Raw genomic sequence first — 15,995 nt, 5'->3', positions numbered from 1 at the left:
CAGGTTCTCTGGTCCCCAGGACTCTTCATTCTAGGTCCCGTCCTCCCCCCGCAGCCCCGTCCAACCTGGTAGCTTTGTACTCTTTGCAGGTCTCACCATTCCCTTAGCACTCCCATCTACCTTCTTGACCCTTTCTTACCCCTGCCCCGCCCCCGCCTAGCTTGGTTGCTTTCAAGTCCCTTAAAACCCCGCTCCTCCCTTAATCTCGCCTTCCCACAGCCCATTCAAGACTTTTCTACCATTCGTAGACCCCACCCACTTTCCTCAATCCCGCCCCATCCAACCTGACTTATTTTCCCGGTCCAGCCCCGTCTCATCAGCCTAAACTTGCAGCCCTGGCCTCGCTCCTTCAGTGCCTCGCCCACTCCCGTAAGCCTAGCCAGACGCTCTCAGGTTTCCAAGATTCGCTATTCTCAGACCCTTCTCACTGGGTCTCAGTCCCTGTAAACCTTCAGTCCAGTTTACTGCCATTTCGCGTGAAAGTACTCTACTCTCCATTTTCAGTACCAGCCCTCGTTCAGTCCCGCCCTCACTCTCCCAGCCCAATCAAGGCTGTTTCTAACTACTTTTTTCGACCCCGCCTCTTCTTAAGATCCGCCCTGCCCTGTCCGAGCAATGGTAGAAGCGCAACCCCACCATCTCCATCTGTCCTTCTGCATCAGGTTCTACTGGTCTATTCTTTAGGTCCGGCCCGCATTGTAGCCCCGCCCATCGCTCCGCTCCTCACGGCCTTTTTAAATAGCTTGAACTTGTCCGTTTTCTCTGCCCGGCACCCTCTTTTTTTCAGTTTAATCAGATTTCTTTCTCATCTAGTCCCGCCTCCTCCGCTCTCTTAGTGCTGCCAGGCCGACAGACGTTAGCCGTGCGTCCAGCCTTTTTTAACACCTCCCCCCTCTCCTTCCTTTGGAAAGATCCAATCGGTGTGTTTCAAATACTGCCCCGCCCCGTCCACCTAGGCGGTGTTAAGAGTCCCAGTCCCACTCTAGGCTTCAGCCCCACCCCTATCACCTAGACCAATCACTTCGATTCCTCCCTACTTCGGCCCCGCCTCCTCATTTATCGTTTCTTCCTACCCAATCACGTCTGCCTCTTCCGCTGAGATCCCGCCCTCGAGGCCCCGCCCCTCCAGCCCCGCCCCCCGTCCAATGCTGAGCTCAGTCTGCGTCTCGTCCTTCCGCGGGCGCCAGGGGGCCAGCAAGCAGCCGCCGCCGCCGCAGCCGCCTGAGTCCCCTCCGGCGCTGTCTCCGCCGCTGCCACCGCCGCCGCTGCAGCAGCAGCAGCAGTCTGCGCAGCCCGGCCCCGCCGCGTCCCCGGCGGGCCCCCCGGCATCCCGCGGGCCCGGGGACCGGCGCGCCGAGCCATGCCCCGGGCTGCCAGCGGCGGCCATGGGGCGGCACGGCGGCGGCGGTGGCGACAGCGGCAAGATCGTGATCAACGTGGGCGGCGTGCGCCATGAGACGTACCGCTCGACGCTGCGCACCCTGCCGGGGACGCGGCTGGCCGGCCTGACCGAGCCCGAGGCGGCGGCGCGCTTCGATTACGACCCGGGAGCCGACGAGTTCTTCTTCGACCGACACCCGGGCGTCTTCGCCTACGTGCTCAACTACTACCGCACGGGCAAGCTGCACTGCCCGGCCGACGTGTGCGGGCCCCTTTTCGAGGAGGAGCTCGGCTTCTGGGGCATCGACGAGACCGACGTGGAGGCCTGCTGCTGGATGACCTACCGGCAGCACCGCGATGCTGAGGAGGCGCTCGACTCCTTCGAGGCGCCCGACTCCGCGGGCGCCGCCAACGCTGCCAACGCCGCGGGCGCCCACGACGCGGTCCTGGACGACGAGGCAGGCGCAGGCGGCGGCGGCCTGGACGGCGCGGGAGGAGAGCTCAAGCGTCTCTGCTTCCAGGACGCGGGCGGCGGCGCCGGAGGGCCGCCAGGGGGCGCGGGCGGCGCGGGCGGCACGTGGTGGCGCCGCTGGCAGCCCCGCGTGTGGGCGCTGTTCGAGGACCCCTACTCGTCGCGGGCCGCCAGGGTGAGCGAGCTGTCGGAGCCCCCATCCCTCTCCCCTCCCCACGCGCTCCCAGACCCCCAGGAGCGCCCCATCCCAATCCTCAGAATCCCATGGCCGCTTCCAGCCTTTCCTGGTCTCTCTCGGCCTCCCGTTAACCCTAACCCTGAGTCTCCTGTACTCCTCTGAACACGCCCCCCTCTCCTGGCCATCCCCAGATCCTCAGAAGACGTTTCCACAACTTTCAGAATCCCCCAAATCCCTCCATACCCTACTCCGCTTCTCTAGGCCACACTAGACCCTTAGAAACTTCTTCCTGGGCTCCTCTGAAAAACTTCATCCCCGCCTTTTCTGTACCCTTCAAGGACCCTCAGAAGACCTTTCTCCAGCCCTCAGAATCATCCCAACCCCTCTAAATCCCTTCTTACCTCTCTGGGCCACCCTTCAAACCCTCAGAAGTCCCCTATAGGCCTTCATTTTTTTTGTGTGGGGGGGACCAGCCCCAGGCCCTCAGAAGACATCCTTTCCTAATCCTCAAAGTGTCCCGGGTCCTGTGAATACTACCCTATCTTTCCCTGCCCCCTGCAGACCCTCCAAAGCCCCCTCACCAGCCCTTAACCCCTTTAAGGCTCTCACAACACCTCCCTGATTCACCGTTTGCTGCTGTTTTTGCCCCCTCCCCCCAAGTTTGAGTCTCCTAATTGAGGCTATTTTTGAAACCCCGCTTCTTCTGTCCTCATAGTCTCAGAAGACTCCCTCATCCCAATCTCAGAGCCTCCTGGATCCCCAGAACCTCCAAACCACTTGCTCTGGCTACGAAACTTCTATCACCCCCTCACTGCTACAATGAGTTTTGGAACATCTTTCCTCCTGGGCTCCTCCAGACCCCTCTGTTTTCGTATCTTTTCCTGCATCCTTCACACCAACTCCCATCCCAAGGACTTGCCCCATAGAGCTCCAGTCTTCCCGAAAACCTTTCACTCTCCTCTTCGTTGTCTCCAAAACTACTCAGCCCCCATAATATGCTTGTCCTTTCCAGAACCAGCTATATGCTCTCCAGAATTGCTTCCTCCTCACCCATAGATTCTTCCAGTTTCTCCCTTCCATTATTTAAACTGTATTATAGCCCACTCCCGTTCTCTGGGACACCCCGCCCCTGCTTCCCAGCCCCTTTCCTAGTGGATAAATGACTTTCCCTCCTGCTCCAGAACTTCACCTAACCTCAGTCCTTGGGACCTCACTCAAGTTATCAGCCCCAAAACTTTCTTCTCAAAATAGTTCCCAGTTCTTTCTATCCTGCCTTGGTATCTTTCTACCCGCTGCTCCCCCCCCCCCCGTTTGCTCCCCCTTTCCCCACACTCAGTCCCAAAGCCCAGGAGGCTCCTCAGCTTCCTCCTCTGCCCAAAGTGAACCAAAGAGCCTACACCCCAGCCTTATCTCCCTCGAAATCCCAAAATTTTCCCAAAGTCCCCTTCATCTCCCTCTCAAAACTTTTCTCAAACATTTGTAACTTCCCAGGCTAAACAGTTACCCTTCCCCCTAGTTCTCTCCTGAATCTCTTCCTCCTCCTAACTTCCTTCCCATGTTGGAAGAGAGGTGGGCAGTTCAAAATGGGGGGAATTAGAAAGAAGGGGAAAGAGTAGCGACTCCGGGGACCCCTCCTAGCTTCCTGGGGACCCAAACACCCTAAGGAGCCGGTCTAGCCCCCTCCCCCCACAGTGCCGTGTCCTGAGCCAGGAAGGACGCGGAGGAGCCGCAGTGCCGCATTCACGCGGGGGGGAGGGGGGGAGTGAGGGGGAGGGGGGCCGGAGGCACCGCATAAAGTTTAGTCCTCGGGAAGCGCTGAGTTGACGAGATTTCGGGTTGGGTGGGGGGAGGCGGGGAGGACGAGGTGCAGAAGGGACAAGGCCGTAGATGACCCCTCAGGTCTCTGAGTGGCCCCCTCCCCCCATGGCCTGGGGCGCCCTTTCTTGTGACCCCATTGAAGGGTGCTGTAGTGAGGCTAGAGGTCCCGGACAGCTACCGGGGTCACTCATTTACTCCACAAATGTTTTTTGAGTATCCATGCTGTGCCAAGCACTTTCCAGCCTTCAAGGGAGATAGCTTGATAGAGTTGGGAGCTGAGGTCAATGCAAAATGAAGGGTCCGGCGGTACCTACCTGCCCCCCCCCCCTTTCCCCGTAATCTCTCCTTTCCTTCTTACAGGGACTTCATGCCCTCCTATCCCTTCTGCTTTTGAACCATTTCGGGGCAAGGGGTAAACCAGTCCTGATGACGCTGTCCAGCCTCTACAGCTGCGCACTGCGGCGGTGCCCACCTTCCTTTCTGTGCCCTGGGAGGGAAGGAGTTAATCGAGCTTTCCGCTCGCGGCCTCCCGCGGCGAAGCAGCGGCAGTGCGGCTGCGCACTGCCGGCTCGGTTCCAGCCCCGAAAGGGTTAAGGCAGTTCCCGAACACTGCGGCTGCGCACTGCGGCGGGGGAGCTGTCCGTGGTGCTGGGCGCCGCTGCCCCGCCCCCCCTTCCCGGCCGGCCCGCCCCCACTGCGGTGCCGCAGCCTGCGCCGCGCGCCGGGCTCTGAGCAGGCGGGGGAGCGCCGGGCATGCGCTCTGCAGCGGCCTCTGGCCTCAAACCACTGCGGAGAAGGGAAGAGGGGGGCGGGGCAGAGAGGGCCCGCTCTGACCCCAGCATTTCCCAAGGTTCAGGAGTCCTCTCTGTGGTGGACTCTGGCCCGCCTCTCTGCTCTGCACCTCAGATTCAAGTCAAGTCCAGACCCTGTCCCCCACTCCTGTGGAGTCAGGGGAGTTCATAGAGGGACTGTGCTGGCCCCCGGCCCACCCTAAGGTCTAGGGTCCTCTCTGAAGCCTGACCCCGGCCCCCCTCTCCCCTGCACCACGGGCCCTTCCGCCTCCTTCTGTCCATCTGATTAAAACCCACGTTTCCAAGGACTAACCCCACTCTTTCCTCCTCACCTCTAGTATTTGATAAAGCCCACTATCATCTCCAGGGGCCTGATCCATTCCCTTCTTTCTCCAAGATCTTGACTTCGCCCTCTCACCTTTTCAAGGCTTTCATCAAAACCCACACCATTATGCCACAAGACCGGTGATTCCCTATCCTGAAATTACCCAGGCAAGCTCCCACCCCGAACTCTCTGCACCTCTAACAAGCCCCCACGCCTAGTCCTGCCCTGTTCACCCAGGTCTGGGCCCCTGACTCTTCCTCTTGAGAGCCTTAAAGCCCACTCTCCTCATCTCTATCCCTTTCCCTTTTTGCAGACTTGATACTTCACTTCCTTACCCCTTCAGGGCTCTAACACCGCTCCTCCCCTCTGCGGTTCCACCCCTGCTCTGTCCTCTCTGGGTAAGGGCCTCACCCAGGCTTTTGCCTTTTCTGGGGCCTGGAAATTGGCACCAAGGTCCTAAGACCCTGGCCCCTTTCTGAGGCCTCTACACCCTAATAAGTGCTCATACTTTGTACTGAGTTCCAGACACTGGGCCAAGCACTGTTTTTGTCTACTCATCCAGTATAATCCTCACAATAGTCCTATAAAAAGCTTGAGATTCGGAAAGTTTAACCAAGCCTTGACCAAGTTAGGCAGGGGAAAAGCTGGATTCAGATCCAAGCTTTCTTACTCTTAGCCATCTCGTGATTCCGCCTCCCTGCCCACCTTCTTCCTTTCTCCTTCCCTCAGCTCCAAGCCCAGCTCCAAACCCTCCGAGACACAGAGGGTGTGTGATCTTAGTCTCCCCCCCCCCCCACGACCAGGATCCCATAGCATAACCCCTGGGCCCTGCTGGGGAGCCCGGGGATAGGACACAGGGAACAGGAGGGTGCACAGAGGTCGTCTGGGAGACAGAGCGTGGGGCCAGAATTTGTTTTTTTCCAGGAAAGAAGTTGCCCCTTCAGCTACTGGGGCCAGCTTCTCTCTGGAGCGGGGCGAGAGCTGCCTCTGAGCGCCTACCTTCCCTTTCGTGAGCTTTAGAGGGGAGAGGATCAGAGGGAAGAGTTCAGGGATGGGAAAAGGGCCACTGGGAGGGTCTTGTGGAGACGGCCAGTCGACCAGGGTCACCTTTCACCCTCTCTCTCTGGCTCCCCCGCAGTATGTGGCCTTCGCCTCCCTCTTCTTCATCCTCATCTCCATCACCACCTTCTGCCTGGAGACCCACGAGGGCTTTATTCACATCAGCAACAAGACGGTAACGCAAGCCTCCCCGATCCCCGGGGCCCCGCCGGAGAACATCACCAACGTGGAGGTGGAGACGGAGCCCTTCCTGACCTACGTGGAGGGCGTGTGCGTGGTCTGGTTCACCTTCGAGTTCCTCATGCGTATCACCTTCTGCCCTGACAAGGTGGAATTTCTCAAGAGCAGCCTCAATATCATAGACTGCGTGGCCATCCTGCCCTTCTATCTCGAGGTGGGCCTCTCGGGCCTCAGCTCCAAGGCAGCGAAGGACGTGCTGGGCTTCCTGCGTGTGGTCCGTTTCGTGCGTATCCTGCGCATCTTCAAGCTCACGCGCCACTTTGTGGGGCTGCGCGTGCTGGGCCACACGCTCCGCGCCAGCACCAACGAGTTCCTGCTGCTCATCATCTTCCTGGCCCTGGGGGTGCTCATCTTCGCCACCATGATCTACTACGCGGAGCGCATTGGCGCCGACCCCGATGACATCCTGGGCTCCAACCACACCTACTTCAAGAACATCCCCATCGGCTTCTGGTGGGCTGTGGTCACCATGACGACCCTGGGCTATGGAGACATGTACCCTAAGACGTGGTCGGGGATGCTGGTCGGGGCGCTGTGTGCCCTGGCGGGGGTGCTCACCATCGCCATGCCCGTGCCCGTCATCGTCAACAACTTTGGCATGTACTACTCGCTGGCCATGGCCAAGCAGAAGCTGCCCAAGAAGAAAAACAAACACATCCCCCGGCCCCCGCAGCCCGGCTCACCTAACTACTGCAAGCCAGACCCGCCCCCACCGCCCCCACCCCACCCTCACCATGGCAGCGGTGGCATCAGCCCCCCACCACCTATCACCCCGCCCTCCATGGGGGTGACTGTGGCCGGGGCCTACCCGTCGGGGCCCCACACCCACCCTGGGCTGCTCAGGGGGGGAGCGGGTGGGCTGGGAATCATGGGGCTGCCTCCTCTGCCAGCCCCTGGGGAGCCTTGCCCATTGGCTCAGGAAGAAGTGATTGAGATCAACAGGGCAGGTGAGGAGGGGACGCTGGGGGAGGGGGGCGGGTGCAGGTCGGGAGACCCATGGGAGGAGGGGGGCAGGGCATGGATGCTGAGGGCAACAGAGAAGGGAGAGAGAAAAGGGAACAGCAATTGCGGAGGCCAGAGAAATGGCACAGAAATAACCGTGACAGATTTTGTGTAAAAGACAGTTTTGGGGAAAGACAGACTTGCAGCCAAGGTATCAGGGAGACCAGGGAGGCAGAGTAATCCGTCAGTGGTGAGAGGGACTCGAGGGACACACACAGGCCTAAGGGTCTCACGGGCCTGCCAAAGACAAGAAGCCAAGGGACAATTGCAGCATGAGTCTCCTGGAGATGACTCTAAGCAAGTCTGAAGGCAATAGTCTGGAACTGAGAGATTGTCACTGAGAAGGGAGAGGGGACAGAGATGGAGGGAGAGGCGGGAGATCAGCAGCAGAAAGTTCAGGTTTGAGTAACAGTGAGACCAAGAGAGGAGACAAGACTTCAAACTAAAAAGCCAGAGTCGGAGAGGCTCAGAGGGTGGAATGGCCACGTGACAGGACAGTGACTTGGGACTCAGGGCCCAGTCTCTGGCTCTGCAGAGGGGTCTGACAAAAATGCAGAGAGATATTGCCAAGAGAAAGAGGTGAAGCGAGAGAGATGGAGATAGAGCTGACTGCCCACGTGACCCCCAGGGGAATCTGTGCCTTAGAGGCAGAGATTGGGGCACCAGTCTGGGAGGCAGGAGAGGCTGGTGGGCCCCACCCCCATGTCTTAAGTAGGTCAAGAAAGGGAGCTGGGCCGCCCAGGCCCCCATCTTGCTCCCTCAGCCACTGACCCAGTTTCACACCAATTAAAAATAGCTCGAGTCAGAGCCTGGGGGACCCCCACTTCCCCCTCCCTCATCTGTCACCTTCCTAACCCTTTCCTACTGTGTCCTTTCCAGCACCCAACACCCCTCCCCGAACAACTACCTCCCATTCCCTACACCCCCGCAGTCATCTACCTGAACCCAATATCCTACCCACCCAACACCCCACCCCAGCCCTGCCCTACTCAGTTCACTTCATCCAACACCCCTTCCATTGCTGTGTCCCAGCCTCCTTCCTAGCAGCCAGCTTGTTTCCCAGACACCCCTTCCCCATGTCCTGCCTCCAAATGCCCCACACCCTACCCCAGCTATGCCCTTCCCAGCACCCAACACCAAGCCTGACCACCACTTCCTAACACGACGACGTCCTCCCTTCACCCACTTCCATCCGACCGTCTCCTGACCATCCTTCCCTACCCTGTTGTCTTTTCCAACACTTAACAACCTTCCCCAGTGACCCACTCCCCAGACCCACCAGCCACACCCCTAATATCATGCTCCCAGCTGAGACCCTTGAGCCCCCTTCTAACACCCTGCCCTTCAGACACCTACTTCCAGCGCCCAAGTATGCCAACACTCTCTCCTTTGTTCTCGCCGCCCCATGAGTTCCCAAACCTCACTCTCTTCTTTGTGCCTGTCTGATCCTGGGGACGCAGATCCCCGCCCTAACGGGGACCCTGCAGCAGCCGCGCTTGCCCATGAAGACTGCCCAGCCATCGACCAGCCTGCCGTGTCCCCCGAAGACAAGAGCCCCATCACCCCTGGGAGCCGGGGCCGCTACAGCCGGGACCGAGCCTGCTTCCTCCTCACCGACTTCGCCCCTTCCCCTGATGGCTCCATCCGGAAAGGTGAGGCCCCTTCCACTGGCCCCCTGGGGCCCTCCCTCTCTTTCTCTCTCTCCCCTCCCCCAGGGGAGGGGGGAGAGGGAGTGGGGGAGGAGGTGCTGGACTTCCCTTCCCCCATCCACTGGCCCCAAATCTCCTCTCTCCCAGACCCCCATCCCCAAGTTTCCTCATCACTGATCCGTCACATGTCTTTATTCCATCTCCATCTCCCCCACCCCACCTCTGATCCTCTGGCCTCTTCCCCCACCCCCAGCCACCGGTGCTCCCCCACTCCCCCCCCCAGACTGGCGTAAGCCAGGCCCCCCAAGCTTCTTGCCCGACCTCAACGCCAACGCTGCAGCCTGGATATCCCCCTAGTGGACGAAACCCCTCCCCCCGGGGTAAGTAGCCCCCATCTTCTGGACCCCTCACCCCCGCCCTCCTGACTAACCCCTCTGAGAACATGCAGCCACCACTGACCGAGACTCCCTCCCTCTCACAGTGAAGAACTCCATCAAATTACTCTCCAGCCCTGACAATGCGCCCACACCCACCTGCCCAGGACTTGGCCTGCCCCTCACTAACCCCCTAGAACTAACCTTAACCATCCCCACCATGTGCCTGACCTCCCTCCCTGCCCTCACGACTGACCCCCCATCCTCACCCCCATTGACATCTCTCTCCCTGCCTTCCCTTTTGGTTTTTTAAAAACTCAAGAAAAGAGGGTACACTCCCAGGACACTCTTGGGAGTGCAAGATGGGATGAGCACTTGTGAATTGGCCGGCTTATAAAGCACCCACTTGTCCCCCACGCAGGGAATTCAACAGTGAACAAAATCCACACTCCCCGCCCTGCCCCCGCCCCCAGGAGCTTTCCGTTTGGTGGGAGAGGTAGACACAGACGGAAAGTGGCTATCTGAGGCAATATATGCAGTATATTGGGTCATGGAGGTGGCATAGGGTCATGCCATTAGCGGAACACGCCAAACTCCTAGGGTAGGAAGAAGGCCTTCAGAAGGAGTTGATAACATAATTATCCCGAGCGCCAGTGAGGAAGTGATCCCATTGGACAATAGTGACCAGAACCACCAGCATAAACAAAGTCAGGAGCCTGGGGACTGGGAGATAGCCATGAGTCAGGAAGCGCAGCTGGGCTGAGGGGCTGGGACCTTGTCCAGGGACCTGGGGAGAGGTCAGCCCTGGGCATGGACTGGAGGTCAGGAAGCCTGGTAGGAGGTTGGGACAAGGGGCCAGGGGACAAGGCCTGAGCTGGGGTCAGGGCTATGGGGATGGAGCGAAAAGAAGGGGTCAGGAGGGACAGGCCTGGGGACTGGCCCTGGGGAAGTGACAGCGGTGGGGTGAAAAGGAAGTTGTTAGTCAATGGAGCATTCAGTGAGTATAACCCAGCACCTACCACAGACCAGGAATTTAACCACATGCCAGGAATGTAGTCCTCAAAACCACCCTAGCTAACCCGTAGCTCCATTCATCCATTCATTCATTCGGCAACTAATTACTGAGGACACTGTACCAGGCACTGGAAATTTGGCTTTGCACAAAGCAAGAATCTGCCATCACAGGGTTTACACTCTGGAGCATGCGTCGGCACACTACAGCCCGTGGGCCAAATCTGTCAGCTGGCTGTTTTGTACATAAACCTTTATTGGACCGCAGACATTGTCATATTACAACAGTAGAGTGGAATAGTTGCAACAGAGACCATGTGGCCCACAGAGCCAAAAATATTTACTATTTGGCCCTTTACAGGAAAAGTTTGACAACCCTTGATTGGAGAAGCAGACAATAAACAAGTGGAAAAAAAATACTCTGGCCACTTCAGATAAGGGTCTGCAGAAGACCTTTTTGAGGAGGTGACATGAGATGTGAAGGTAAAAAAGGCCCGCCAGGCAAAAGGAACAGCAAGTGCAAAGGCCCTGAGGTACTGAGGTAGTCGGATAAGCTTGGTTTATTAAAGGAATAGCCACGAGGGAAGTGTGGCTGGAGCCAAGCAGCCAAGGGGAGAGGGGTGCCAGACAGAATCTGTGGAAAATGATCAGAAGGGTATTTTTGGCCATAGTGAGAGGCTGGATTTGATTTTTAAAGTGATGAGAACCCGCCTGAAGGAATGTGATCCATCACTTACTCATTCAATACACATTTGTGGAATCTTCCTTAGAAATACACAGATACATCCTAAATCCTAGCCCACATCCCAAGATACTACAGGAGGATTTGGGGAGCCTTCAGGGACTCTCTCATCTAAGCCCCTTGTTTCACAGAAGTTCAGGAGGGCCATGACTGACCCCAGGCCACACAGCAGAGGGGGCAAGAACCCAGGCTTCTGGGTTCAGACAGAAGCCAGAGGGGACTGTCGGGCTCTTGTTCTAACCCTCCACCTCTCCTTGTTGGAACCACCCCCACATCATCATTTCCATCTCATTACCAACCCCCCCCAACCCCTGCCTCCATCTCACCCCTCTCCTTGCTTGCTTCCAGTCCTGTTACCACCCGTTGTCCCCCAACCCCAAGTCTGGATGGGCCCCTTGGAATTGAGGGGCAGAGGGAGTGGGGAGGATTTGGAAATGTGGGTGAGGGAGGAGTCTGGGTGGGGTGGGTATGTGAGGTCTCTGCTTCTCTTGCCTCTGATGCCAAAATCCATTCATTGAACTCAAATAATGGCTGGAGCTGATGGGGCTGACTGAGTCCTGGGTTCCCCCCACCTCCTCCATGGCCCTCCCTCCACTATTGCCACACCCTGCCCTCCTCCCAGTACCTTTCCTCCTGACTTGTCCCCCACCTGCCCCATGACCTCTCCCTTCTCCATCTTTCCTTGCCAACCACCTGAGTCCAACACCTGACACATGTTCCCCTTTCCTCCCCAGCCCTCTCCCTGTTCCCTTCATCCTCCCTCCCAACCCCAGCCACCTCGGAAGCTCCTTCCATATTTGATGTCTCTGGCCGCTGCCCCCATTTCACTGCTCCCCTCCCCCGGAAAACCCCAGAGAGGAAGAAGAGATCCTGGCGTTTCTTTGACCCCCAACAGTCAGGCTGTATTGGGGGGTTCTCTCTGGCCACCCCCACCCCTCATGACTCTGTGTATTTCTGTCCCCAGCTCTTGTCACCGCCTGAGACCTCGAGAGACCCTCGGTCCCCCCTTGCCCTTTCCCCCCAGGTTAGCATTGGGGAATGGCTGGGAAGGGGTGTCCCCAAGACAGTGGGCTTCCAATACTCCCAGGTTCTTTCTCCTGTGGTCAAGACGCCCTCGTCCAGACAGACCCCTTGCCACCACTTAGAAAAGCCCCAGACACTGGCATAACTCTTAAGACATTGCCAAGCTTTCAGGAAACCACAAGCATGCTCCTCGATCTTAGACTTCCCATCAGAAGGCTCCCATTGGAAAGCTTCCTGACCCCGTAAAGGTACCCCGCTACAACCTTCAGGTGAGCCTTGCCCCTCAGACTGCTGTTGGAGCTATTCTGTGGCGCCCCAGGGGCACTGCTGATTTTTGCTCCATCCACTCAGCCCCTGACAGCCCCCCCTTACTCCTTTCTCTACATCTAGGTTAGCCCCCATCTGCAGCCCTGCCAACTCCCTACCAAGTTTTCCTCACGGCTGCTCCCCCTACATGCCTTCCACCCGAGCTCCCTCCCATGCCCCTGCTGCCACCATCTGCCTTGCTGCCCCCTACCTTTTTGCCTCAGATGAGGGGGTCAATGGGGGGAGGGAAGGGGGATGGGCTGTGTGGGGACAGGGTGGGGGAGGCTCGGTGGGCGCCACCTTGCCTCCTAACCCTGAGTCTCTCCCCCCTCCCCATGTCTGAACCTTTCTCCTTGATGCGACTGACTGTCCGATTTGTTCACTTCTCTCTCCATCTCCTTGGTCCGCCTCTGTCCATTTCTCTGCCTCTTGCCTTTTGTCGTTTTTGTGTCCTGGTGTCTGACTGTCTCTCTCTGTCTCCCTGACCTCTGTCCTCTCTCCGTCTCTTGCTTTTCCTGGCCCTGTCTCTTTCTCCATCTCCTATCCTTTGTGTTTGTTTCTCTCCTGCTTCCCTCCTTCTGTCTTGGGGTCCGTCTGTTGGACCTCCCTCTGCATCCCTCCTCCGCGCTTCCTCCCCGTGTTTCTGCCCCCCTCCCCCAGGTTACGAGAAATCCCGCAGCCTGAGCAGCATCGCGGGCCTCAGCGGGGTGTCCCTGCGCCTCGCGCCCCTTGCCACTCCCCCTGGCTCTCCCAGGGCAACCCGCCGTGCTCCCCCAACCCTGCCCTCCATCCTCTAGCGCTCCCCTCCCCCCCGTGGGGGGACTCGGGGGTGACAGGGAAGAAGGTCAAAAGAGCTGGGGGTGGGGGGTGGGGAAAGGGTTTTTTAAAAAATCAAAGTCATTAATAATATGCAACAGAGACGACGACGCCAGCAGACACCCCCGGGCCCCTCAACCCCACCTGGGCCCCCAGGATGGAGGGGTAGGGTCCAAAGCCCTGCCCCCCAACTCTCCGCCCACCCCCAAATAAAGCCTTCTCAGGTCTCCATGAGCCATAGGACACCCCCTCCCATCAACTCGTGTAAATAAGTCCAAATTACGCCAATTACATTTGGGGTACCTTCCCCTACTCTGCATGCCTCCCCCAATCTGGACGGCCCCCCCCCACTTCACCTCAGCAATAAGCGCCAGGGGCTGCATGCCACGCGACTGAGGGAAGGGGCACTCTGGGAAGGGGCGGGGACCTCAACGGGGGTCAGGCTGGCCTTTAAGCCACAGGAAGGTCTCCTAGCCACCTACCCTTCACCCCAGGAGGGCAACCCATCACGCATTGATTTAAAATAATAATTACCGGTAATGTGGGGGAAGAAGGAACAGTCACCCAAGCCAAAAACTCGAGCTGAGCTCAGATGGTAGGAGTGGTGGCGACTGCGACAGCTGCTCCCTCAGCTTTTAGGAGGATCCCTTAGGTGAATTGCACCCTCCCACCCCTCCCCCATCTGCTCGCCTCTGTTCTTGCTGCATGGACTCAGGCCTCCCATCCCAGAACTGGGATGGTCTGACCCTAGCACACAAAATTCCCAGCACCCCCTCCAGATTCCCAGGACATGAGACCTGCACCCAGAATTTCCAGACACTGACCGTGGCACCCCGCGTTCTCCAAATCTCCACACGCTCCAGGGACTTAACCTCTGCACACAGATGCCGCCTCTCGAGCCCCACCCTCACCCACTCCCTAGCGTGCATCCCAGCACCTCTCAATCCTCCAAGACTTGACCCAGCCCTGCAGCTCACTTTTAGCCTTTGGGATGCTCCAAATCCTTCCCAAACATGGACACTTCCCGGATACCCCCAAATCCTCAGGCCTCAACTCCCCAGACATCCCCAAATCTCTGACATCAGACATCCACCTCAGGTTCTCCTGCCGCTAGAATTTCCAAGATGGGCTCAACCTGTCTGTAATTCCAGGGAACCAGACCTTCCCAGGGCACCCCCTTTCTTATGCCCAACCCTGACCCCCCAAAGAGACCCTTCCCTTAAATGGTGCCCAAAAGGTACCCTCTTCATGGACACCAGTGTTTCCCAGAGGGTCATATTGTGCCCCTGGTGATGTGATGAGGTTGTGGGCAGTACAAGGACACTGATTTTTAAAGTTCAGTCTTTCACGGCACTTCGCACCTAAGCCGGTAAGGCCACATACTGCTGCTTGGCCAGGACACCCTTTATTTAGAAGTGTCTCCCGTCTCCATTTAAAGTAGAGGCTGTGCCCGAATAAAGGGACACTGGGAAACGATGACCTAAGCACCTGGGCTGGGTCTTCAGCCCGCCTTTCCCCGGCTCCAAGCCCCGCCGCGCTTGCGGGTGGGAAATCACTTTCATACCCCATCCTGGCTCAAGGGTGCGCTACCTCCCCCAAGCCCGGAGACCACACCGGTCCCAGAATCCTTAGAGAACCCCCCTTTTGGAGCTGGGGGTCCACAGAATTAGCAACCTTCCCCCCTCTGCTCCCACAGCCTCAGGAACGCCCCCACCCCCACCCAAGGGTTGGGGGGGGGTGTCACCGAGCACGATTCTTGATGCAACGATTCCTATGCAAGGGGCATTTTGAGTCCCCCCCATCCTTCCCTCGGACCCTAAACCCTGGCGAATCGGGTGAGGGATGGGGTGGGTTCTGTGGGGGCGGGGTGGGGTGGGGCAAAGGGCTAGGGGCTCCAGACACCAGGGTATGGGGGTGGGGATCGATTATATTGCCAAAGGGTTTAACTTCTTAAAAAAACAACACCACACCCCAGATTCCCCTGACCCTCACGGAAGCCGAATGGTGCAGGGAAAGGGGGTGAGGATCTTTTCCAAAGGGTACAGACTTCTTCCCAACGTCTCCGCCCTGCTCGCCAGTCTGCCACACGTACCCAGCTTTTTAGTTCAGCTTTAAAAAATAACCACAATCATTATAAGCCTCTACAAAACGTGATTCTCATCCCCCAAATCAACAAAGTGTGGGAATTCCAGGAGGGAGAGAGAGGGAGCTCCAGGGACGACTTTCAAGTCCGGCTCCCCTCCCTCCACTCCCCCAACCGCCCGGGTGCCCGCAACTACACGCATGCGCTGCATGACGCGCTCCCCACACGCATGTCGTGCCCCCCCGCGTTCCCGGACGCATGGACACGGGGGCAGGGGGCGGGGCGATAGGGGAGGAATGAATGGTGGGGGTCTTCCTGAGCTCAGCGGCTCCCCCTCCCCAACACACATACACAGCAATAAGTTTCTCTCACTCAAATGTGGGCGGGACGGGCCTGGCCTGTCGACGTGGGGGGTGGGGGGTGGCAAGGGGGCGCTCTCAGGGATGGGGGCGGGTGTCCGGAGTCAGTGTGGGGAGGGGAGGTCTGCAAATCGTCCAACTCTGGTGCTAACGGCGGGTCTTCTCAGCCCACCCCCAGGGCAGGGAGGGAGGGGTCGACACCATCCCTCCCCCAAGCCTCCCCCACGCCCACCCTGGGTGCATGAACTGCCCAATGCAGAAGCTGCCGCATGTCACCCCCTCTCCCCAAAGAAACAGTGTCATGCCCCCTTCCCACCCACCCTCTCATTCCCCACCAAAATTAAAGTTTCCTTTTCATTTAAAAGTT

General features: G+C 58.3%; 1 protein-coding gene across 6 annotated transcripts; it reads left to right on the top strand.

The window, feature by feature from the left end:
• Positions 1-1,144: 1,144 nt before the first annotated feature.
• KCNC3 (potassium voltage-gated channel subfamily C member 3) lies at positions 1,145-15,995 on the top strand. 6 transcript variants are annotated; one of them, XR_013992129.1, is made up of 6 exons: positions 1,145-2,027; positions 6,103-7,210; positions 8,726-8,917; positions 9,168-9,294; positions 12,006-12,065; positions 13,031-13,109. XR_013992129.1 is itself a non-coding variant. In XM_081031148.1 (5 exons), the coding sequence occupies exons 1-4, from the start codon at positions 1,146-1,148 to the stop codon at positions 9,269-9,271; spliced, it is 2,286 nt and encodes a 761-aa protein (XP_080887274.1). In that variant the 5' UTR covers position 1,145; the 3' UTR covers positions 9,272-9,294; positions 13,031-13,170. The 6 variants fall into 6 exon arrangements, 5 of the variants coding, with proteins under 5 accessions (XP_080887274.1, XP_080887275.1, XP_080887272.1 ...); XM_081031148.1 differs by lacking the exon at positions 12,006-12,065 and having other exon boundaries at positions 13,031-13,170; XM_081031149.1 differs by lacking the exon at positions 9,168-9,294 and having other exon boundaries at positions 13,031-13,166.

This window comes from Rhinolophus hipposideros, assembly GCF_964194185.1.
Source record: "Rhinolophus hipposideros genome assembly, chromosome: 21".
NCBI classification, from domain to species: domain Eukaryota; kingdom Metazoa; phylum Chordata; class Mammalia; order Chiroptera; family Rhinolophidae; genus Rhinolophus; species Rhinolophus hipposideros.
Note: the sequence above shows the minus strand (reverse complement) of the source record. Positions and strands in the feature narration are given on the sequence as shown.

What these genes read in the sequence shown, in the direction of transcription:
- KCNC3 (XM_081031145.1), top strand. Translation starts at nt 1,146, where the DNA reads ATGCTGAGCTCAGTCTGCGTCTCGTCCTTCCGCGGGCGCCAGGGGGCC. An exon ending in GATTGAGATCAACAGGGCAG is followed by an intron (nt 7,211 to 8,725) that starts GTGAGGAGGGGA and finishes CTGGGGACGCAG; the next exon opens with ATCCCCGCCCTAACGGGGAC. An exon ending in TGATGGCTCCATCCGGAAAG is followed by an intron (nt 8,918 to 13,030) that starts GTGAGGCCCCTT and finishes CCCCTCCCCCAG; the next exon opens with GTTACGAGAAATCCCGCAGC.